This window comes from Peromyscus maniculatus, chromosome 5, assembly GCF_049852395.1.
Source record: "Peromyscus maniculatus bairdii isolate BWxNUB_F1_BW_parent chromosome 5, HU_Pman_BW_mat_3.1, whole genome shotgun sequence".
Lineage (NCBI taxonomy): Eukaryota > Metazoa > Chordata > Mammalia > Rodentia > Cricetidae > Peromyscus > Peromyscus maniculatus.
Window position 1 is genome coordinate 111,608,046 of NC_134856.1, and position 25,019 is coordinate 111,633,064.

The following is a 25,019-nucleotide window of genomic DNA, read 5'->3' on the forward strand; positions in this document are numbered from 1 at the left end:
TTAAATGCATAATACAAGATCAGGGAGATTCAGAGTTGCCATTTGGGACAGTCGCCATTGTGTTCCTTGCTATCGAATGGGTGCACATTAGGACTATGACTTTGGTCCCTCTCCTGGTGGTGGCCGTTTGCCCTGCTGTCCCTGGGCAGTGTTTTCCTCTGTGGCTTCATGACATCTGGCCACCCCATCTGATGTTCTGCCCAGTGTCCACATAACTGGGTTCTATGGTTTGGAAGGAGAAGACATGTGCCAAGATATTTCAGTGTTGGCTTTTTGTCACATTTCACCCCCCTTCCGGCTCTTGCTAGGTTTCCAGGCACAATCACTTAGAGTTTAATTTTGCAGACAAAAGTTACACCATATCCATTTGTCCAGTGCCCTGTTGAAATGAGAAGTGGTGACTGTGTTCTTGGTCAGTGCCAAAGAATAGAGCTTAAAGCTTTGAAAAGAGTAGTGTGTGTGTGTGTGTGTGTGTGTGTGTGTGTGTGTGTGTGTGTGTGTGTGTGTGTGTGTGTTTGTGGCTGGAGATTGTCAGTGTTTTATCTTTTTGTCCCAAACTGTTTTTCCTTACTTCATTTCTGTGCTTATATTTCTAATTGTTCACTTATGTTTCTTTATCCAAATTAGACTAATCATCTTAAGTTTAAGAAAACAAAGTATGACTTTACTCATTTTTGTTTTAATCATGGGGGAAATAATAACACATGGGGACGTGGCCCCTTGTCCCATGCTGGCCTCTCTCCTTGATTTCACAGGCTTCACAGAGAGCCAAGGGCACAGCATGAAGTTGCTGAGGGTGTGTGAATCTAAGGCTGTGGCTGAGTGCTGATGGTGAGAAATCAGAGCACTGTTCAGGTTCAGAAAGCTCGCTGTGCTGAGGAGTGACTTCAGCTGCACGAGGAACCATTTATGGATTTCCTCCTGTTCTTCTATGCTTGTTGTGTGTGTTCAGGATAGCCCCTCAGGTATGCCAGAGGCTAGCCTCATCTAGAAAACCCCTCACTGGTGCTCCCAGAGGCTAGCCTAGTCTACAGAACCCCTCACAGGTGCTCCCACAGGCTAGCCTCATCTAGAAAAACCCCTCACAGGTGCTCCTACAGGCTAGCCTCATCTAGAATACCCCTCACAGGTGCTCCCATGGGCTAGCCTCATCTAGAGAACCCCTCACTGATGCTCCCAGAGGCTAGCCTCATCTAGAGAACCCCTCACAGGTGCTCCCACAGGCTAGCCTCATCTACAGAACCCCTCACAGGTGCTCCCACAGGCTAGCCTAATCTACAGAACCCCTCATAGGTGCTCCCAGAGGCTAGCCTAGTCTGCAGAACTCCTCCCAGGTGCTCCCAGAGGTTTGTCTTACAGGTGATCCTAGATCCTGTCAGTTGCCAACATTAACCCCCACATCCTGTATGCTGAGCTTTGAATTTTGGGCAAAAATGAGCATGAATACTAATCACAAGCCAACAGATGTACTTTAGATGGTTCCATTTGATTGAAATACAATGTAGGTGGGGCTTACATTTTTAGGTTGAAGCCTCTAAGGATTCAATTCCCAGGCCTCATTATCTTCTAGAGGCTCTGTTTACACCCAGTAGGTCTCAGTTCACATTTAGAGGCAGTCCTGACTGAAGAGCTGTGGGCGCAGGGTAGCTCTGTGAAGGACAGTCTGTTGCTGTCCTGTCAACATGCTCGCAGATTCTAGTCTGCAGGGTTCAGAACCACTTTTCCTTTCAGCAGACAGGGCCTGGTTCTAGACACGTTAGAAGCGCCCGACTTGTTTACTTTCTTGTGTGTAGTGTGAATGTGTATGGATATGGGTGCACATGTGTGTGAAGACGGATGTACACAACTGCGTGCATGTATGTTGAGGGCAGAGGTTGAGGGTGAGTGTCCTCCTTGATCATTTCCACCTTATATACTGAGGCAGGATCCTCTATGTGAACCAAAAGCTCAGTAATTTGGCACTCATGGCTAACTAGCTTGCTCCAGGTCCCCCATTTCTGCCTCCCAAGACCTAGGATTTCAGGCAGGCCACCACGCCCACCTAGCATTTATGTGGATGCTGGGATCCAAACTGGTTTTTGGGCTCACCCAGAAAATGCTTAAGTTGTTTCTTTTTGTGTAAATTGTTAGGAACTTCTTTAGATATTTTAAATAGAAGCAATACCTGTTGAGAGTACAAAATAGACAATGTATAAGATTATTATATATTGCTAGATAACATTTAATCCACAACTGCTGCTACTTCCCCCCCCCACTACAAAAATGACATCTTCTCTAAGGCATGGCAACAGTGTGGTTTTTGCATATTCCAATGGTAGAGAGTTCATGCTGACTAATTAGTATTTATTGACTTGGCCGAACAATCCAGTAGTACAGCATGCACTAGTCTGCTTCCTTTGAGAAGTCGATACACAAATGGAAACAGAGGTGCGGGAGATTTCTTGGGTACATTTTCCCCTCCCACACAGGAAAGATACTGATGCGGGCAGATGGGGTCTTAAATATGACAGATATTTAAGCCAGGCCTAGTGGCATGGGCCTATAATTCCAGCTGTTCAGGAGGCTGAGGCAGGAGAGTCATAGGTTCAAGGCCTGCTTGGGCTTCATAGTAAGTTCAAAGCAAACCTAAGCAACTAAATGAAACCCTGAAGAAAGGACCGAGGATATAGCTCAGCGATAGAGTGCTTCCCTATCATACATGAAACCCTGGGTTTAATCCTTGATACTGAGAGAGAAAAAGAGAGAGAGGAGAGAGAGAGAGGGAGATGTCCGTGCATATTAGACTATTAAATGTTTAAGCAATGGAGTACATTTAATGTAGTCCTTGGTGGGTGAAAACAAATATTCTATTTTTACAGAGATGGAAACCTAGGCTAATTCCACAGTGTCTTATCACTTTGTTGGTATGCGTGTGTTCAGACCCCACCACAAAGGTGCGAGTTAAGTTGACTGCAATGCTTTACATGGTTTGCGAATAGGATGGCCACCGCAGAATGTGGCACACATTTAGTAATATATGCTGGGATCTGCATAGGAAGACTGACTCTTAGCATTTCCAGACTTCCAAAATAAAGCAAAGAAAGACAGAAAGGCTTTGGAAAGACATCTAGGATACTTTGAAAGCCATATTTAGAAACTACCGTGAATGCAGTGCCTATATTTAGTGAGCCTCTTTTAAGAAAAATAGCTCTCAGCCTTTGTTGTACATTCCGGGTCAGAGGTCTCGTTGAACATCAAGAGGGTGAGCTACAAAGATACATGGATCTGTATGACCAAGGTGGTCTTCTAGAAGCTCTGAGGTAGCCCTTATTATGAATTATTATTATTATTATTAAAACCATGGTGTTTGATGATTTCTCAACATAAAAGAGCATGGCATGGCTTGCTGCCCTCGAGTGACTGACCTGGTTCCCTTCTTGTTGGCTGTAGATGCTGTCACTTGTTCCAGCAGAGCACAGATGCCCTCCCTTCTTCTAGGCAGACCTAGCTCCATTTTTCTTAGCCCAAACGTTATGTTGTTTTAAGTCCTCCCTATTGGTTCTTGGGCCTCTGCAAACATGCTGTGAGATGGAGGAGGATTTCAGAGTTGTTGGTATTCTTCTGAGCCATCTCTCCAGCTCCATTCCCCTTTTTATTCAGTCTGCTTCTCTAGCCCAGGTTATGGTGCGATCTGCATGTAGGGTGAATCTCCTCTCTTTAGTTAAACCTCTTGAAATGCACTCACAGACACAGCCCAAAGTGTGATTCATTAATTTCCTATGTGTTCCTTAATCAAATCAAGTGGATGATCAAAATTAATCACCACGTGCTCTCACCGGCAGTGTGTGAGGGTGTTGATTTCTCTTCATCCATGCAAACCCTTGCCATTGCCTATCACTTTGATTACAGCTGTACTGGTGCTTGGGAGAGGTATCTCTCTGTGGTTCCCCCTTGAATTTCTGTGACTGCTAATTACTAGCATCCATCTTTTCATGTGCTTATTATCCATTTACAGATCACACACACACACACACACATACACACACACACACACACACACACACGGAAAGAGAGGAGAGTTATTGAGATTCTGTGACTACTTTTAAATTGAACCGTCTGTTATTAAGTTATAAAATATATGATTTACAAATATTTTCATTCATCTTTTAATTTTCTTTACTTTAAGCACAAAAATTTATTTTTCTTTTGTGACAGGGTCTCTCTAGGTAACCTAGGTTAGCCCCCAACTCCTGACCTTCCTTCCTGCCTTAGTTTCCTGGGTGATGGGATTACAGGGATGTAATATAATAGCTGAAAGTTAAAATGATGATTCTTACCTTCATCCAACTGTCCTAGCTTTTTGGCATGACTGCTCTTTTTCAGGTAAGTTTTGATTTGGGAATATTGTGAGACTCTATCTTCTGAGCACGACACGGCCGTCGCTGTTTTAAAGTAGAGCAGCTGCAATTACTCCCACAAGTCCCTCACATGATGAGGCTCACCAACGAAGTGTGTAAGGTTCTTCACAAGATGGCCCTTAAAGCCCATGGGGTCTCACCCCTCCTCAAGGATATACAAACAGTCAACATTTGCAGGGGGAGATGGGGGCAGAGTCCTCTTCAGTACAGTAGCTGTCCAGAAGTTGCTCATGTTCCTACTGGTAACTCTTCACCTATGCACCCGTGAGTAACACTAGTCCAACTCACTGGTTCACCAAGCTAGACTTGAGTGGATTCATTTCTTTTGGCTCTCATTGGCGCCCGATCTGGGACAAATAGAAAGTCTGTCCATATCTCCCACGAAAGGTCTCTCAACAGTGGCAGGCTTTACCAACTTAAGGTTGCTGTTCCTTTTGTTAACTAATTGCTTATTTTTGACAGCTGCATTTGACAGATCTATCTTATTATGTGTGCATGCCAGACTCGCCTTTAACAAAACAAAGCAGACTGCAGCAGGCATGGATGAAGAAGCCAGTAACAATCCTGTGTCTCTTAACATTGAGAGCATGATTTGAGAAATGTGGCATTGGGTGATTTTGTCATTATTTGAACATCCCAGAGTACACTTAGACAAACAGAAATGGTCTAGCCTACCATCTGTCTAAACTATATGGGCTAGCTCTTAGGCTAGAAACATGGAAAAGAACATTTCATTCTGCTGGCCCTCCTTCACCCCTCTTCATGATGCAATGTTTATTGACCTGGTCATATGAAGGTCTCATGTAGATGGTCCCAGACTGTCTCAGTTGGCAAAGGCAATATCAACACTAGAGGAGAGGACAGAGTACCATGGCAAGTACTGTTATGTCTGCACATGTAAAGCAGATTGCAAGGGGGATAAAAATTGAGTATCTTAGAGTTGTTTCTGTATTTGATTTAGTAAACTTCAAGGTAAAAACCACCATGCAAAGTAATAGAAGTTTTTCTTTTTTTGAACCAGTTTCCATTTTCTGTCCCCTTTCTAGGCCTCTGATGATTGTCACTCAGAAGATTACAACCTTGGCTTTCCAAATTCACGATGGTGAGAAAATAGTCTTCCCCTTGGATCTCAGAGCCATGCAGGTGTCCAGTACCCCCCACGCGTGTATTTCACACACACAGTCCAAGCTTTATGTGAGCACTGGCAGGCCCCTCTCTCTTTTGTTCAGTTTCCAGACCTCCATAGTTACACCCTTCTACTTTCCCAGCCCCCACTCCCCATTTCTTTACTGAACCCACAGTCCGTATTTGCTCCAAGAACAGTGAGGTTTTTGTTTACATTTTCAAGTTAATTCATGATGCCCTCTGACCTTTCCCAAATTTATTAAGACAACAGCTTCCTTTGGGCTTTGATTTCCTCTCCAAAAAACTTAGAGGGCAATAAAAAAATTTAACAGCATTGGCTGGTTAATCAGTGTTTAATGCTGGGTTTTTAGCCCCCTGGGGGAGGTGTGTGCTTGGAAAAATCATCTGATAAGATTAGCCTGACCTATAAAAAGCTAGGAGAAGGAAGAGTCTTTTGACTGTGTAAAACAGAGTACTTTTTTCACTTAGGCCCTTCCTAACAATGGTCAGAGCATGTGGTTTACATCATTAGAGTGGTTTTCCAGGGAAGGGAGGAAGACGTTCAACCAGGTGGAAGATTCCAATACAGGGTTAAGGGGTGCAGTGGGCAGGTGCCCTGTGGGTTTGTACTGCTCTGAGATGGATCTCAACTGCTGACATGTCTTTATAGTAGACTGGTTGAGAAGATTTTTCTCCAACAATTAGTTTCCTTGCTTTACTTAAAGTGTGGGGACAGATTACGTTTCATTGACCCCTGTATTTCATTCATACTTGGGGCTTTAGCTACTCTACATAGAACTGGGCCATTCCACAGCAAGAATGGGGTGTCTGTAGAGTGACCAACCATCCTGATTTGCCCAGAGCTCAGACACATCCCCAAATGTGACTTACACTGTCAGAATCAGTAAGTCCCAGGAAAATGGAAATGCTGTTTGGTGGTGGCTGCCAGGAATGTCTAACCCATGGCCCATGGGCCTGAGGAATGGAAGCCCAGGATAGCTTTGAATGTAGTCCAACCACAAATTACGAACTTACTTAAAACATTATAAGATTTTTGGGGGGTGAGGGGGGGTGGGGATTAGCTATGCTGTTCTGTGCTTGAGTGTAAACTTTATACATGACACCTTTGTGTGACCATGTCAAAAGTTTGGGCATGCCTACCAGTAGAGACTAACAGAAGGAACCGATAATCCAAGTTAGTTCAATTCTGTACATTGTGGTGGGTGTGTTGAGATCTCATTGGAAAAAAGAGAGTGTGGTTTTATTGCTGGCTCTGTGTGTACATATGTGCGTAGACATGGCCTCACTGTGTATCCCAGTTTAGTCCTTAACTTGGAATCCTCCTGTTTCCTCTCAGCTGCAACCATACTGGGTGAGAAGGGGTGGGATCTTTTTGTTTGTTTGTTTTGTTTTCTGACACTGATTATTTTTCTTCTTCTTTTTTTTTTTTCATTTTGAAATAGACTTTGGGCCTAAATTTACATTTTAAAGTACTCTCTCTTTACCACATTTCCTGGAGTATTCCTAACACAGAGGGAAGTGTTTATTTACTTTTTTTCCTTTCCCTTTCCCCCCCTTGTGTGTGGGAGGAATGAGGGAATTCCAGAAACACTCTGTCTTTTCTTAGGCATTTTCTTTTGACAGGATCTTATTATGTCTCCTAGCTGGCCTGAAACTCTACCCGCCTGTCTCTGCCTTCCATATGCTATGATTACAGGCCCGAGTTTAAGTGCATTGTGGAATTGCCTTCGTGGTTGCTAGGCAGATGTAGAGTTCTGACGTTGCTTGCTGTACTTCAGAGCCAATATGGGGCTCACTTCTGTACCCCCAGCATTTGCATATCATACATCAGAGGGCTGCAGGTTCAAGGTCAGCCTGGGCTATGTAGTGAGACCCTATCTCCAAAACAAAACAAACAAACAAAAAACAAGAGGGGAAAAAAAAACCCACCAAGATAATACTTTAGTTTCTTTGACTCCAAGATAGCGTGTACATTTTACAGGAAGCAAATGTCGCCTGTGGTTGGAAGTTTATCGCTGTGGATGAGTTCAAAGAACAAAAGACAAAAATCTGATGATTCTTTGTGTTTTCCCCGCAGTTAGGGTTATGTTCCTTTTGCTGTCTGGAAGGAGAAAGTCCCCGCTTCTTCCCCCGTTATGTCTCTTCTCAATCCTCTCAGCTTCCCCTGTCACGGCTGTCCCAGTTCCCAGGTATATTAGTTATTTTTCCTGTTGCTGTGACAAAATCCCATGACCAAAGCCACTTAAGGCAGAACACGTTCATTCAGGCTCACGGTTGGAGGTGGCTGGGAAGAAAGACATGGCGGCCGGCACCAGTGCACGGTCACATTGCACCTGAAGTCAGGAAGCAGAGAGGCCTATCTGTGGGTGCCTTGCTCATTTTCTCCTTTTTACTAAGCCCTTGGAGTGGGGCTGCCTGTAGGTAAGGTGGGTTTTCCCACCTCACATAACCACTTCTAGAAACTCCCTCACAGGCCAGCCCAGAGGTTTGTCTCCTAGGTGATTGTAGGTCCTATCAAGTTGACGGTCACTGTCAGCCGTCACACCAAGTTTCCCACTTAGCATCATGAGGGAGATGTCTGAACTGGTTCAGCCTACGAAAGGCACTCTTACAACTGCTAGAGCAATGGAGTCCTGCTGTGTGGTAAGGCATCTCTAAGTGGAGGTGATGGGCAGGGTTTTCTGGAGTTAACATACTACTTAGGCAGATCAAATAAAGGAACCCAGAATGTTCTCTTGGGAACACCAACCCGTGGCGACTTCCTCACATGGACTCTTGGAGAACTAATCTAGGATAACGTTACACCCGTCAGAAAGATGGAATCCAGGGCTTCGTGCATGCTAAGTTCACTCTCAACCACTGCCTTCCTCCTGCAGGGCTTCTGAAAAACGCAAAAGCAGGGGTTCTTAAAGGTAGACGAAGCAAAAACAATCGGCTTTTTCCAAATGAGTTTGGGAAGACTCCTTTTGGATCAGTTACTTATTTCGCTTTAAGCACCTTACTCTGAATTTCATTTCACTTCCATAGGATTAGGTCGAAAAGCTGAAGACCTTTCTGCTGAGCAACACCGACTTGCTGTGAAGTAAGTTAGCAATTACTAGTATATTCTCAAGCCCTTTGGATGTGTCTAGAGCAGTGGTTCTCACCTTTCCTAATGCTGTGACCCTTTAATACAGTTCCTTGTATTATGGTAACCCCCAACCATAAAATTATTTTGTTGCTATTTTATAACTGTAATTTTGCTACTATTATGAATTATACTGTAAACATCTGATATGCTGGACATCTGATATGTGACCCCTGTGGGGATCGAGACCCACAGGTTGAGAATCACTTCTCTAGAGTTTCTTTAATACTCATATGTTAATTCCATTATATGGATGTCATATTACTATTGAATCTGCTGTTGATGGGCCCTTGTCTATCTACTAATCTTTGCCTTTGGACAATGCTAAACAATGGCTAACTTTGCAGAGAGATCATTTGTGTGTGTGTTTGAGTCTGCTATAGGGCAGAGGTCAAGAGCAGATGGCTCTCACCTCTGATTTTGTCCACTCCATGAGAGTTTCCTTTTCCAGGATGTGTGTGTCCACTGCAGAATTATTTTTGTTGGACCTGTGTCTGGGGCCTCTGAGAAATAGTAATTGCCAATGCATGTAGTATGATTAGGTCCAGCACAGGTAAAGATAGGAAGTAGACAGAAGGCTATCTAGGTTGGGGAGTCAGAGGGATTCTGGAGGTGGTCTTTGGCCAGTGTGGACAGGCAGCGGAAAGGGGATGGTGTTAGAGAGAAAAGGAGGGTTCCTAAAGAATCAGGAGAAAGACATTGACATGGGGACGAAAATGCCCTTTGGGTGGCTCGCAAAAAGCAGCCATGGCGGGGGGATAGGTTCCTACTAGAGGGTACCGGAAGCAGCTGGCATCCCTAAGGAGTCCCAGGAGATGCCTTCACTAAGGAACTGAGACTTGGAAACAGGTGTGAGTAAGTCTGATCTCTTGCGCAGCACTATGTATCTATAATCAGCGTAAGGCACAGTCTGAGGAGCCAGTGAGCAACAGTGTTTCAAGTACTCCTTTCCTACAATAATACCCTGCTAGAACAGGCCTTCTGCATGCCCTTGAAGCATTAGGCAGAGCCGTGCACTCCAGGTTTTCCCTGGTCTCTTTTTCAGGACCTAGACACACCAAAGCAGACAACAGACTGTCACCGTTGGTTTTGTGTGGCTTCCAAGTGGAAACCGGTCGGGTCCGCCCACCATTTACTTTGTATTTATGTTGGCAGTCAGGAGAGAATTTCCCCTCTCTGGAGCATCTCAGCAGCTGACATTAGGCCAGATTCTCACCCTGCCTTTGTTTATGCCTTCATGTTGTGATGTAAGCAGAGAGAGGTGATGAGAAAAGAGCAGTTCCCAGCCTCAGAGTAACCTTTGCCTGAGATCCCTCCCTCCGTGTCCTCACCAGCAGAGGGTGACGCGGAACTGTGACCTTCCCAATCACCTATCTCATCCATGGTTCCTGTCTTAACGATGTCTCTCTTAGCTGGATTTTATAGAAAACAGAAGTGTGAAAGGCCTTGCCATGGATAATAATGTTTCAGGTGTACCGGCGTATGCTGATGGAGAATTGGACATGGATGAGGACTCAAGTTTTAAATTGCATTTGCTTTCACAGAGTGAAGCCCTCGCTTTTGGAGTACTTAAGCTACCATCTCAACTTTATGAGTGTCATAGCTGGCCCTTGTAATAACTTCAAGGACTACGTCGCCTTCATCGAAGGGAGACATATACATATGAAGTTGCTGGAAATGAACTGGAAGCAACGAGGTTTTCAGAGTTTGCCAGAACCTTCTCCCACTGTAAGTTCTTAGTACTCGGTATGTTTTTTGGAGTTTCAGAGAATGGGTTTCATTCTCAGAGCTGATCCTTCTAAGAGTCATTCTTTAAAGAGTCGTAGCTGGGGGTGTAGCTTGGTGACAGAGCATCTGCCTGGTATGCACGAGACCTGGGGCTTGGTCCCTACAATGGAGAAACGAAACAGTAACAGGCAAAAGTCAGACAGCTCAGCAGAGAGCAGGGCCGATCACCCACCCCCCATTTGCTTCAAGTCAAATCCAGACAGTTACTGAGGCTCTTCTCTCTGTAAGATTGCTCAGTTCAGAGCCAGGCACTGTTCTCTGTTCCTCATCATGGCTGTTCACTTAAGCCCCAGTCACTTCTGGGAAGGGGGGCATTGCTGTGCCATATTAGAAAGGACACCCGTTTCTATGAAGTTGGAAATTACAGACATGTAGGATGACATTTCCTGGAAACTCAGAGGAACTGGGCAAAATTACTGAATCCTGACTAACCTAAAAGTCAGGACATCCTAACCCCAGATATTCTGCTTTGTGTCTTTGTTACTGAGATAAAACCATGATCAAAAGCAGCTAGGTGAGGAAAAGGCACATTTAGTTACAGGTTATAGTCTGTCACCGAGAGAAGCCAGGGCAGTGACTACAGGCAAAAACCCAGAGACAGGTTGAAGCAGAGACCACAGAACTGCTTGCTGCCTTGCTTGTTGGCTCCTGTTGGATACCTTTCTTCTACGGCCCAGGTCCAACTGCCTGGTGGGCCCTCCTACACCAATGAGCAATTAGGAAAATGCTCCATAGACACGCCACAGGCCAATCTGCTGAAAGAATGTCGTCAACTGAGCTCCCCTCTTCCTTGGTCACAGTAGGCTGTGACAAAGCTGCAGATTAAACATTTGAGTCTTCTGTAGAAGCTAATGCTCTCCATTATCTGCTCACGAACTGGCTCAGGTGTTCAATCACCTGCACAGAAGCCACTATCCAGAAGCTTCTACCTCCTGGCTGGTGACACAAACTTGTTTTCCTGGCTCTGCAGGCCTATGCTAGTGGAAAGCAAATGGTTATTGCTTTCACATAGAAATTGCTACCCTGTAGTGGTATCCATTTCCTTCATGTTTTGGACAACAATCCTACCTAACCTATGTTGGTAGGAGATACTAAAAGACACTTTCAGATATGTCCCATGTTTACAGTGAATACCTCCAGTCCTCAAGGGTTACATGTATGTTCTGTATCTAAATATACCACCTACCCTAATCCTATCAGATTTGTGTCTTGCAGAAGAAAACCCATGTCCATTGCCCTTCTTTCTAGGGAAGTTATTAGATAACCATGTTCTTTAAATGCTATTGCCAAAACTGTGATCCTCATACCTGAGTAGTTACATGGGTTTCTTCCCCCCATTTCTAGAGAGCTGTGATACAGAAGTTGTGCATGACTTTGATGTCTCTGCTGTTGTTTTTGACACTCTCAAAGTCCTTTCCTGTCACCTTCCTTGTTGATGACTGGTTTGTACATAAGGCCGACTTTCTGAGCCGACTTTGGTACTTATATGTCGTCATGCAAGCCGCAAAGCCCAAGTACTACTTTGCATGGACATTAGGTAAGTTTGATGGAGTGGCCCCCAAATGAATGAGGAATGGAGTGGTCCTCCTTGGATGGTTTAGCCTGAATATCATTTGGATCATGAAATCATGACAAAGTCCAATTCTTCCTGGGGCAGTGAAGCCAGCGCCAACTTTAACTGTCAACATTGCGCTCCTCTCTTCCATCCTCCGTAAACTCAGTTATCAGTGAGGAGATATCTGGGCTGCTGTTTAAACCCAATGTCCGGAACTGCTTCCAACCACTGAACATGGCCATTCAGTGCAGGGCAAAGTTAAGAGAAGATTCCAGACGAATCTGGCTTGCTGTTCTCCGGGTTGTATGTATGTACGATGAATTTTACCATCCCACAGATTAGGTTGCACGTGGTGAAGGAAGGAAATGCTGGTTGAGCTTGCTGCTTCGGAAGGAAGCTGAGTTCAAGGTTTTCCTCTTCCTGGTGAAACATCCAGCCTCATTTGGTTTTTATCACACATCTTTTTTTTTTCTCCCTCTCTATTGGGGCATGTTGTCCAATCTCAAGGCTTCATCTCTTTCCTCTGAAATAATTTTAGATGGACTTGTTTAAGAGAAGAACCTATGCACTTACCAGGGCTGGTAAAGGATTTTGATTTAAGATGGGAAGGTTAGGGCTGGAGAGATGGCTCAGAGGTTAAGAGCACCAACTGTTCTTCCAGAGGTCCTGAGTTCAATTCCCAGCAACCACATGGTGGCTCACAACCATTTGTAACAAGATCTGGTGCCCTCTTCTGCATACATAATAAATAAATAGATAGATAAATAAATAAATAAATAAATAAATAAATAAATAAATAAATAAATAAATAAATAAATAAATAAATAAATAAAAAGATGGGAAGGTTAGAGAGGCGGGTACTTGGCTTCTTAAGTCAAACTGGTCATCTGCAGTTCTCAGTGTTTTGTCTACAGACTGAGGTTAAGGAATAGCATGTGACTCAGGCCCTCTTCTTAGTGTGTGTTTTAGATTTTATGGTCCAAATTAAACTTTGCAGATGCAGAATTATTTTTTTCTTCATTCAAATATATGTAATATGAAATAGACTGTTTGGCCATTTAGACATACAGTCCAGCATTGGCAGAAACTTTCATTGCCCCAAACATAAACTTTGTGCCCAATAAGCAGTTTCTCCTGGGGCCTGGTTATTTTTAGCTGCAAAAATATCTACATGTAGGTTCAGTCCAAAAGCAGTGTCTCCCTAATGTTTGGCCAGAGACATCAGACTTAGAGCTGTTTGTTATTTTGTTTGAGACAGGAGTTTACGAGGCAGTCCTGGCTGACCTGGAACTCGCTCTGTAGACCAGAGATCCACCTGCCTCTGCTGGGACTAATGGTGTGAACTACTACACCCAGCATTAGAGAGAACTGTTTTAGAATTTGTAGTGTGCTGTGTTTTGTTTTCATCTCCATTCAGTTTAATTTAGAGGGTGTTTGCTGAACACCAGGCTTTGAGCTAGGAAACATCTTCTGCATCTCAAGACTATGACATTGTGTGGGAACACAGACCTCAGGCAGGAGGCATCAAGAGTTGCCCCAGGGGCATAATATGGAGGCTAAATGTGCTTCAAAAACCTGTTCCCCTCCTTCCCGATTCTGCTGTTGCTTTGCTAGTTAATAATGCTGCCTTTTTTATTTCTCTAGTAGCTAGGCATTTCAATCTCAGGTAGCTAGGAGTCTATTTGGATCCCTGTATCTATGTGTTTTCCCATGCAAAAGAGTTAATGCTTTTTCTCTGCTCTAACCTGAGTACGAATGTGTGCGTGTGTGTGTGTGTGTGTGTGTGTGTGTGTGAGAGAGAGAGAGAGAGAGAGAGAGAGAGAGAGAGAGAGAGAGAGAGAGAGAGAGAGAGATTATGAAGAGAGAGGGGTTGGGAGTGCTGAGAAGGTCTTCCTCTTTTTTACTACATTCTCTAGTTTCACTGACTTTGCTCTCTCTCTTCTCTCCCTATCCTGTCTGCTCCCACGTTTTGTATCTCAGGGCTCTAGGGCTGGCTTTGGACTAAATCAGCTCCAGATTTAAGGAGGAAAAAAAGGCCATTCCGTGGCCTTGTGGGGAGTCTGACACAAGGTGGGTGCGGGCTGTGCTGAAGGGTGTGGGTGGGAGGGGTGACAGGGAACAGGATGCCATTCTGCCCTTGAGGAGAACTCCCCAGGCTTTTGGAATGTAGATGGGTTTCCTCTGGACAGCCTTCCCTGCTCACAGAGCCCCCCTTTTCTCCCCAGTCCCCTCTGCCCCATCTCTGTGTTTTCCTGGTTGTTTAGTGGAAACACTCCACTAATTTGCATAGCTGAGATTTGAAGTTTTCTCCAGTTTCGATTACATGGGCTAGTCTGAAATTAACCTTTGTATTATTTATGAATAAAGAAGCAATGAATAGTCCATCAGGGAATATTTAAATTGCTTAACCGAATAATTGTTTTATCCGGCTCTTTAAAATGCCATTTACATATAATTGATGTACTAATTATAAATGATTATAAATGTAATCCTTAAAGCTGGCCTCTCGTGGATGTCAGCCATACTGTACTGTGTTGGACTTGCTCTGGTTACTGTTTATATAGAAGTAACAAAACTGTTTTCTTTGGACTTAACATCCAGTTCTGATCCCCCCACACACACACACCCCAAATAATTGGTACTGATTCAAGAGGCTCAGCTGTCTGGGCTGTGTCCTAAGGACCACCAACTCCAACAAAGGGGCATCCCGATCAGTTTGTCTGACATGTAAGTTACACCATGCGTGGGAAAAGGAGAGCCAGTTTGGGGCTATGAGTCAGAACCTCACTCTGGCTGCTCTAGGTCGTGATGGAATCTCGGATAAACTTCTGCGGAAAGCGCCGTGCCGAACAGGGAATCCCAACTCTCCAAATAGGGCGATTCTGGGAGCCAGTTATCTCAAAAAGGAGCTCTCAGCCCTTTAGGATGTGGAGTCCGTTCTGGCCTTCAGATTCTGGCGCTGCCTACCCTGGAGTGGTCTGCACAATGAGCCAACATCTCCAGTCTCAGTCTCCTTTGCATTCCCATCAGCAGAGGCCACTACAGTAAAAACGGCCCCCACCATCATCTCCTGAGTGCTCCATTGGATGGACCCTGTGCTGGGAACTTTGTACACAGTCCGACAACTCTTTAACATAGGTGCCACTGTTATATGCACTTTATCCTTAGGGGAGAGGTTTCTAGAAGTTTGTCACCTCCTCCAGCTCTTGGTTACTGTGCTGCTGAGTCTACCTTACTGATCCTCCTCTCCCTGCTGCTGGGAGGGTAAATAGGAAATACCTGGAAGGTGTTGGGTACAGAGACCTCCGAAAGGTGTGTGATGGCTCGTCTTGAGGGCCAGCTTGCTGGGACTGAGAAGCACACAGGCTATTAGTAAAACACACTTGTAGGTGCGTCCGTATGGGCATTTCCAGAGACAGTGAGCTGAAAGGGAATTCCATTCCTGCATGCTGGTAGCACCATGTGTAGGCTGAGGGCTCAAATGGGATTGAATGGGGGAGGAGGAGAAAGATGGGGACAGGGGAATTCTTGCTCTTCCTGCTTTGTGAGCGCCACGATGTGACATGCTCTGCCACACCCCACCTTCCCTCCAGTGATGGATTGCAATATCTGGGGCTGAGCTGAAGTAAATCTGTCCCTACCCGAAGTTGTTTTTTTCCTGTGTGTTGTAAAAACATCTGACTATCGCAGATGACGACTAGGGACAACACACACACACACACACACACACACACACACACACACACACACACACACACTATGTACAATCATTGTTTGCTTCTTTCAGCTCTGACCAGGAGTGCTGGGCACAAAATTAGAAGTTAAGAATTGCTGTGCTGGCCTTACCATGGGCTGTCCAGCTGTGATTTTAGCTGTTACCTAGTTGACATTTGTCATTCATAGATTTGTTCTCACATACATGACACCATGAGGCTCTTTTTCAGGCATCTGCTTTCTTTGTCTTCTTTTTCTTCTCTGCTGAATTTCCCTCTAGAGGAGAGAGGATGGCATGGGGCTCTGTCCTTTTAAATCCTTTCTTCTGTGAAACCAGATAGTTTTCAACTGAAGCCAAGCCTAAGATAATCATCATTAAATCATCAACTATGCCAAAAATAGAAGAGATAAACATAGGGCTGTGTTCTCTCTCTCCCTCCCTCTTTCATTCCCTCCTTCCCTCCCTCTCTGTCCTGGGGATGAAACCCAAGGAAGGTGCTAGACAAATGCTGGACCACTGAGCTCAGAGCCCCCCTCCCTCCTGGAGAAGTCTGTTTCCCTTAGAGTGCCTGTTCTGTAGGCAGGCTCCTTTTCAGTGGATTTGAAAAGCTGTCTGCATTTGGACTTAAACTTTTATGAGGATCCTCTAGGACCTCCTCCAGTCTAGAACTGTAAAGTGCTTTGATTTAATTAGTGTGAGTCATTAACGACTATTTTCTTGAAGAGCATATTCTAACAGAATTTGGAATATGATAAAGGAGAAAATTACTCTCTTGGTCTTTATCATAACAGTGGGGGCTTGTCAGGACTCTAGCTGGTTATGAAACACCTCATTAAGGCATTGATTTGAGGTAGACTGTTCCTTTGGGGGCCATTTTCTTATAGTTTAGTTAAGTAAATAAAGATGGAGGCAGGTACTTTCAGAATGACTTCATTAGTAAGATGACTTGCTGTTTTCTTTTCTTTCTTTTTGAGACAGAATTTTACTGTGTAGTTCAAACTGGCCTTCAACTTCCTCCATAGCTCAGGCTAGCCTTATATTGCTATGTGGCCCACTGTTGATCCTCCTGTCTCTACCTCCCAAGCTCTGCTACTACACACTGTGGTCGGGTGTTCATCACTGTGGAATTGTGTGGCTTCCGCTGCAGCTGGCTCCCAGTACCCAGGCCAGCATCTCGACCTTATTGTGGATGTAAACTTACCTTAATTGTATCTTGTGTTAGCCAATCATCTCCTTTATGTAGCCTGTCAAGGATAAGCTCCTGTTTTCTTCAGAACCGAGTCTCTCCTGAGGTAGCTTGCCTACCCTTTAACACCTGAGATGGTTAATGTTGTTAATCAGCTTGGTGCAATTTCAAATCACCTGTGGCACACGCTTCTGGGCATGCCTGAAGGCATTTCCAGAGAGGCTTAACTGAGGTAGAAAGAGCTCCCCTGAATGTGAGTGGCACCATGGTCTGGGGTCCCAGACTGAATAAGAAGGAGAAAGTGAATAGAGAGCCAGCATTCTTCTCTCTCTCTCTCTCTCTCTCTCTCTCTCTCTCTCTCTCTCTCTCTCTCTCTCTCTCTCTCTCCTTCCTCACCAAAGGTGTAGTGTGACCGGCTGCCTCATGTCCCTACCACCATCCCTTCCCCACCATGAGCCAGAAGAAGCCATCCTTAAATTGCTTTATTCATAGCAACAGGGGAAGTAACAAATCCCGTATGTTACCTCTTTAGTGATAACTCTTGGTCATTGCCTTTTCCTCTAAGCAAGGGTGTGTTTTACCTTCCTCTCTTCTCCAAACCCTGCCAGACACTGAATCCCACTGCTAACGTCTTTACCTCTTTCCTTCGCCCCCCTTGAAGCTCCCCTGTCCACTCCATGGACATCCAGTGCTGTGTATTTTAGCAAGGACTCAAAGGCTACAGAACAAATTAATAGAAACCAAGGTCACCAAACAGCCTGATTCATAATGATGCCAAATCCTTTGTGTGCTTTTTTGGCTCATTTTCCAAGAAACTACCGAATAAGCATCAGTATTGGAGCTAGACAATGTTTGCGCTCTTTTAAAGACCTTTGCCTGGTTCCTGACATTTTGTCTTAAACCCACAGCGGATGCAGTGCACAATGCAGCTGGCTTTGGGTTCAGCGGCGTGGACGCGGATGGGCATTTCTGTTGGGATCTGCTGTCTAACCTGAACATCTGGAAGATAGAGGTGAGAAGACTGTGGTTCTGGAGCAAATGGCCTCAGTGAATACAGCCAGCATTGCTGTGAGCGTAGGTTTGCCAAATCCTGGGGAAAGCTGTTCGGGGAGATGCCCGGCCCCATATTCCCTTCACCATTTGTATTTCAGAGTGTTTCCCGAGCTCCTCCTCTTCCTCCTCCATGTTATCCTCATCTTGTCTCCAGGAGACCTGCTTTCTTGACACGTTTAATGATTTGAGGAAAAATGACACCAAAAATTTGAAAAAGAGCCTGGAAAATCTTTCTATTGTTTAATTCTTGTTCCACCAACCAGAAAGTGAAAATGTCATTTTCTTTTGTTTGTGTTTGACTTGAATTTCAGTCCAGAGTGTAGACCAGAGGCTTATGCCTTTAGACTTAATCATGCTCAGCTGTGGTTTTTTTTTTCGGGGGGGGGGGGCAATTTTAATTCATTTGATTTTCTGAGAACTGTCACAACACAGATGTTTTTAGGCCACCAGGATAGTGTGTCTCTTCATCTGTCTTTATTCTTGGACCACAGTTCTCTTTGTGTCTTCCGGAGACAGTTCCCTTCAGACCACATCATCTCTGTTTGCTTTGCCTTGTTGGCACTAGCACAGACATGACTTCCGAGCCACAGAGCCTTTCGTCCTTCAGAAGTAGAGGAAGGCCCAGCTCCTCGCTGGCCAGCAGGAGCATGAGTCCCCTAGTCGGCCCACTCAGGGCTAGTTTTCTATTTCCATCTACCCGGGGACAGACAGGAAGAGCAGGAAACCCGGGAGACTGACCATCTTCCACCCACACTTGGTGGAAAGCAGACCGAAAGGAGCCTCTGAGAAAACCTCTGCCTTCTTCCGCCTGAGGCCAGAAGTGTTTGGAAGGCCTCCAGGGGGAAGGTGGCCTGCTCTTCACCAACCGGAAGTTTATAAGGAGGGTTAGATTTCCTCCTCCCCGTCCTCCTCTCCCACCTCGTCCTATTCCTCCTCCTCCCTCTTTCCCTTTTCATCTTCTTCCTCGTCCTCTGCTCCTTCATCTCTTCCTCTTCCTCCTCTTCTTCCACTGCCACTTAGCACTTTGTACCTAATCGCATTATGTATTCAGTTTAAATTCCTGGTGCCGTTTGCTGCCTCAGGCTTATCAGATCACAGAAACAGCAAGTCCCAGCTGGGGGGGGGGGGGATGCTGATATTTGGATTCTAGAGAATCTGAGGGTTCCTTGGGTCAGAAGGCCCTGGCAAATATGGTTTAAAAAAAAGTCCCAAATTTAGAACTGGTTCTGAGCAAGCAATTTGCCCCATTATAGTAAACCACTTCTTCAATGGGAAGTTTCCAGACGTCATAACTACCTTTTCCATTCTTGGAAAAGCGTATCAAGACTGCAGAGGGACCTCACTCCCCTGGAGCACTATAGTAACTGTCCTTCGGAGCTGACCCCCTTGGCTTTTGGCTGCCCGTGAGTTTACCCCAACTGTGCACCCAAGAGAGCAAGCACCCTTCCATTATGTGCTGTGCTTGGGGTCAAAGGCTGATAGTAAGTTACATACTTACTGTAAGAGAAAATGAGAACACTAATTGTATTTGGTGTGGGGCAAGAACAAAGGAACAACAGGGAAGTCTGATTAGTTTTGGTGCTTTGAGGCCATGTTTTACAGCATCCTGTTAGCTATGTAACAGAAACAAACTGGACTTAGAAGTAAAAACTCAATAAGTAATAAATCTAACAATCTACCCTGTATTATCTATTTTGTTACCTATCATCCATCTACCTTCCATCTGTCATCTGCCCATCATCCAATTTCCTCTTGTCTTTTGATCTATGATCTATCATTTATCCATATCTGTTTACTTGTCTTAGAGTTTCTATTGCTGTGATAAAATTCCATGACCAAAAGTAACTTGGAGAGGAAAGAGTTTATTTCAGCCTTATACTTCCACATCATAGTCCATTCCTGGGGGTAAGTCGGGACAGGAACTCAAACAGGGCAGGCACCTGGAGGCAGGAGCTGATTGATGCAGAGGCCATGGAGGGGTGCTACTAACGGCTTGCTCCCTAATAGCTTTCTCATCCTGCTTTCTTATACATCTCAGGACCACTTGCCCAGGGGCAGCATGGCCCACAGTGTCCACCACTCCCACACCAATCATTAATGAAGAAAACAACCTATAGTCTTGCCTACAGACAATCTGTTCGGGGCACTTTCTCAATTAAAGATCCTCTTTCCAAATAAGTCTAGCTTGTTTCAAGTTGACAAAAAAACTAAGAAGCATACTACATATATATATATATATATATATATATATATATATATATATATATATATATATATTATACATATACATATATATTTATGCCATTTATCTATTATTATCTGTTGTCTATCCAACCTGTGTTCTCTATCATCTGTCTGTCATCTGTATTATCTCTCTGTCAGGCCATTTTGCATCTCTATGTTGTCTATCTTCTTGGCCTATTCTCTCCTTTCACGCATATTCCACTAGGCAGGTGTGTGGCCTAAACAGGACTTCTTATGGCTGAAGAGTTTCCACGGGGAAAAGCCACACTTCTTGCTACTTTTTGAATGGGAAAGCGCAGTTCATCGTGTATTTGGGGCTGTCCTCTTTGGCAGTTGACTGACTTACACTATTGCCAGATGGGTGATATTTCTTTATTTTCTTTTCTGTATTGTGACCCCTTCATGCATGAAGTCTCTTACTATTCCAGGCAAAATTGGATGCAGTTGGGACTGGGGAGCTATTTATAGAAATGACTGTAAAAGGCTGACCTAGTTTGCACGTGGTCACATAGTACAAAGATAACATTTTCATTTAACTTGTCCCGAAAGCCCTACAATCCGATAATTAGACTTTCCCTGTGGTAAATCTCCTTTTAGAGTAGTTCTAAGTCATTTGACTTTGTTTTTTAAATTTCAGAGTGGGAGGGAATTGACAGAACTTCCCCTCAGTTTTGCTCTAATGTAGAAATAAGTTTTGAGCAGACTTGAGTCTCCAAGCCAAGGTTTAGCTGCAAAGTAAATCTTATAAATGCCAGAAAATGTTACTGCCTGTGGCAGAACAGCTGACTGAACTGTGTGTGAGTAATCCTGCTTGAAATCCACATCGCCTGTGTGAACAAGGGAGTTCTGGGCAGGACTTTCCATTGCTTGGGTATTTTTAAAGCTAATGATAGGTGTTATTTTCTTGTTTCTAGACTGCTACGAGTTTCAAAATGTACTTAGAAAACTGGAATATTCAGACATCTACGTGGCTGAAATGGTAAGGGACACAAGAGCTATCTTATTGCTCATGGCAGGGATATGCTCAGGGACTCCCGGGGGGAGCAACAGTTGGCTGCCAGTCATGCCATCTGACACTTTGACATGATTGTCCACATCTTGTAAATAAAAAAGTGGGGATGGTGACTTGAGAAGATCCCAGTATGTAACTGTTTCATCCCATAATGCTCATCACTCAGTTCCACGCTCTTGTTTATTCCTTGCAGCAATCCTGTGAGATGCTATTAGTAGCATTACTGTTTTATAGTTGAAGAAAGTGAACAGAGCAGTTACATGGAGTGCCCAAAGTCGTAGATCTATGAGTGACAGATACAGGACTAAAGGTCCATTCCCGGAACTAGGCGTTTGGCTTCTCTGCTGTTTGGTTTGATACCCAGGAGAGTCTAGTTTTCAGATCTTAGGAAGTCAGTGTCAACATCAAATCCCGGAAGAGGGCCACTGCTGTTCCTAGCACTGAGAGCTTTACCATACCCCACATGCCTGTGTTTGTACTGACCTTTCTCTGACCTCTTTCTGTATGTGTTCTAAATTTGGAAGCATTACTTGTTAGGGAACTATGAATATACCATCTTTGGAACACCAAGCTCCACCTCATGAATGCACCTGAACCTGCAGGGAGCATAGGAAGAAGAGACTAGGTTTTGCTTTTGATGAGCAGTGTCTTTCACAAATCTAAACACTGAGAAGCTGAAGGGTGAGTGTGCTTAAGCGTGGACTGCTCTTGCAGAGAAGCCAAGTCCAGTTTCTATCACCTACATGGGTTGTCTCAACCACCTGTAACTCCAGCTCTGAGGGATCCAGTGTCCTCTTCTGGCCTCCAAGGCACATGCACTCATGTGTAAAAACCTCCATGCAAATACATACACGATAATAAATCTTCAAAACTGTTGGTGCAAAGGAGACACAATGTAGTAATTCTTCAAATAAAGCTGATGTGATGCTCTCTGAAAACTGCCCGTTCCTGCCGTTTTTTAAATTCTGATATGAACATGATTGTTTTTAATTAATGTTGCAAGCAATTTTAATACCAGCCTTTATTTCTTTATGCTGAGTAGTCCTGGCATGCCTAGAGTCATACAGTTTCCATTAGGAGTGTACAGCCCAAGATGATTGAGAATGAAATATTTCACTCATGCAAAAAGATACAAAGAACTAAGAAAAAATAAATAAAAAGGTGCATGCCTAGTCCTCATGCCAAAAAGAAATCTTACTGAGAACAGAGTTTCAAGCCTGTGTTTTTCTTTCAGTTGTATTTGTTTTCCTCTAATGAAAGAGAGATGAAACCCTGAATACAGGTGTAAATTAGTTACTTTTGCTAGGCAGTGGGTGGCACACACCTTTAATCCCAGCACTCGGGAGGCAGAGGCAGGCAGATCTCTGTGAGTTCGAGGCCAGCCTGGTCTACAGTGAGTTCCAGTGCAGCCAAGGATAACAACAAAAATCGGTTACTTTTGAACCATCAGTGGTGGATTCTTGACAACTGCTTGAATTTACTGTTGCATTTTCTATCCGGACCCTGTCACTATTGAAGAATGCAGTGGCTACCTTGACTACCATTGGCCATAGCCTGAGTTCTGGGGAGAAAGCCCCCTTTCACTTCTTATCACTTACTTTAATTTTGGCTCAAGAAGAGCCAAAGATCTTCAAAGGAACCCGCTGACTTTTCTAGCTTCTCAGTGTAGTTCCCACATTGAACATCTCATACCGGAAAACATGAAACCATAAGTGTCCCCATGTCTGAAGCTTTTTAAACGCTAACATGATGTCCTATTAGGAAAATTCCCCATCTGGCCTCATGTGACAGATGGCAGTCAGAACACACCCACTAGAATATTGGGTGACACTTCATTCCAGCTGTGTGTGCAAGGTATACACAAAACACAAATGAGCTTGTGTTTTAGACTTGGGTCTCGACCCCAAGATAACTCATGTGTACGCAAACACTCTGAACTCTGAAAAAAAAGAACCCAAATTGAAAAGGCGTCTTGTCTCAGGCATTTGGGGTAAGAGCTACTCAACGTCTGCCTTAATTTAAAATCTGATGCGCTCTGAGCAGGTCCTCTAATTGCCACACTGATTTCTCAATAGCGTTCCTACCAGAAAGATAAAAAAGGTTGTCATGTTGATTAGTCATAGGGGCCTGGTTGGAAAGATAAATTAATGTTGGCTAAATGAAGATAATTTCTATGGATGCTTATCTGGAGCCCAGGCATTTTAATGCCATTGACACTCATATCAGTACTTCTAGTGGATTTGCCCTTTGGTGGACCCTGCTTCTGTAAGGCAGAAACTTGTGTTGAGTTGAAAGAGACCCCTGAGACCTTTGTTATAGTAGACCATGTGATGGGCTCCAGACCATTTAGTCTAATGAGGTTAAAATGTATAGCAGAGGCCATGGGCTGCATGTCTGATAGTGCTCCAGGATGCCAGAGAAGCACAGGTTACATGCATTTTATTGCAAACCCCTCCTCAGAGTCAGGCAGGCACCTCTCAGAATGGATCTGAGGACTTCCATGGGGTCTGCCCCAAGGAGATGCAGGTGGAGGCATGCAGCGTTTTCACCACGGGTTTGCTGGTCCGTCCTCTCTTTACAGTGTGTGCTATGAACGGGTTCCCTGGTACCCTACCGAGCTCACCTTCCTCCTGTCTGCTCTGTGGCATGGCGTCTACCCGGGATACTACTTTACATTCTTAACTGGAGTCCCTGTCACATTGGCAGCTAGAGCGGTAAGCTTCCTTCAGTTGTTGGCTCTTTTTCTGTAGCAGCCTGGGGTGCACATGCGTGTGTGTGTGTGTGTGTGTGTGTGTGTGTTCTGCTTTAAGCAGTGGTGAGTTGAAAGTTTGAGGTTGTTGGGAGTGACTTTCTGATGCAGAGTGATAAATTCCTCTCTGGAATACTTTTTCTTTTCGTTTTTTTTTTTTAAATGATATTTGGAAAACTCAAATAATGTATAAAACATTGTCTTATTACAGAAATACTTCAACGTATATGGACTTGCCATTGTATAAGTGGTTAACTGATTAATTTGCAGAGAGTAAAACAATAAGAATTTTACAAGCAACAAATGACTCCCTTGAGAAACAGACACATTTTTAATCATTAAAAACTAAATGTACATGTACAGATGATCGTGTTTATTAATTAATGCAGGCTCTATCACACTTCAGTTTGCTTATACCCTGCTTGATTTCTCGTGTCATTATACTACCCCTAGAAGTAATTCACCATGTCTCTGAGAAGTCAGGGAGGTAGCAGCCTTAGGAACCTCATCTATTGGAGACCAGATCTAACCTCATATGTCTGATATAATCTAAAAGCATAAAATTACTGTGTTAAGTACAGAGTTTTATATTTGGTTTCATTTTGTTCTTTGATCATGATGATGGTCTCTCTTATTTCAGGCTCCAATAACATTAGTTGTACTATATGTAAATTTTGTTATTCACTCATTTTGCCTGGTGTGTGCGTGGGGTGTGAGTGTGGGTTGGTGAGTGTTTGTTGGTGCATTTGTATGTGTGTGTGGAGAACAGGAGACAGCCTTGGGTGTCGTTTCTCAATTTGCACCCTTTATTATTTTATTTTTTGAGAAAGGATCTCTTGCTGGACTGGAACTCACAGCAGGTCAGGCTGGCTGCTAAGGAGCCTGAAGGATCCACCTGTTTCCACTCCCTTGCTTCCAGAACTGCAGTTGGATGCCATGATGCCTGGCTTTTTTTTTTCTTTCTTTCTTTTTTGTCTTTTTAAAACGTGGCTTCTGGATATTTAGTTCACAACTGGGTTATCTTCCGAGCTCTTATTATTTACTCAT

At 44.1% G+C, this 25,019-nt stretch overlaps 1 protein-coding gene across 4 annotated transcripts in view; it reads left to right on the plus strand.

Moving 5' to 3' along the window:
* The window catches only part of Mboat1 (membrane bound glycerophospholipid O-acyltransferase 1), a 112,949-nt gene that overhangs the window by 70,055 nt on the left and 17,875 nt on the right, over window positions 1–25,019 (plus strand). For all 4 annotated transcript variants that reach the window (XM_076573116.1, XM_076573114.1, XM_076573115.1 and 1 more), the window contains 7 exons: window positions 5,444–5,499; window positions 8,571–8,625; window positions 10,215–10,398; window positions 11,803–11,995; window positions 17,823–17,926; window positions 21,126–21,190; window positions 23,805–23,937. In XM_076573116.1, coding sequence (XP_076429231.1) covers window positions 5,444–5,499; window positions 8,571–8,625; window positions 10,215–10,398; window positions 11,803–11,995; window positions 17,823–17,926; window positions 21,126–21,190; window positions 23,805–23,937 — 790 coding nt within the window. The remainder of the gene's footprint in view (window positions 1–5,443; window positions 5,500–8,570; window positions 8,626–10,214; window positions 10,399–11,802; window positions 11,996–17,822; window positions 17,927–21,125; window positions 21,191–23,804; window positions 23,938–25,019) is intronic.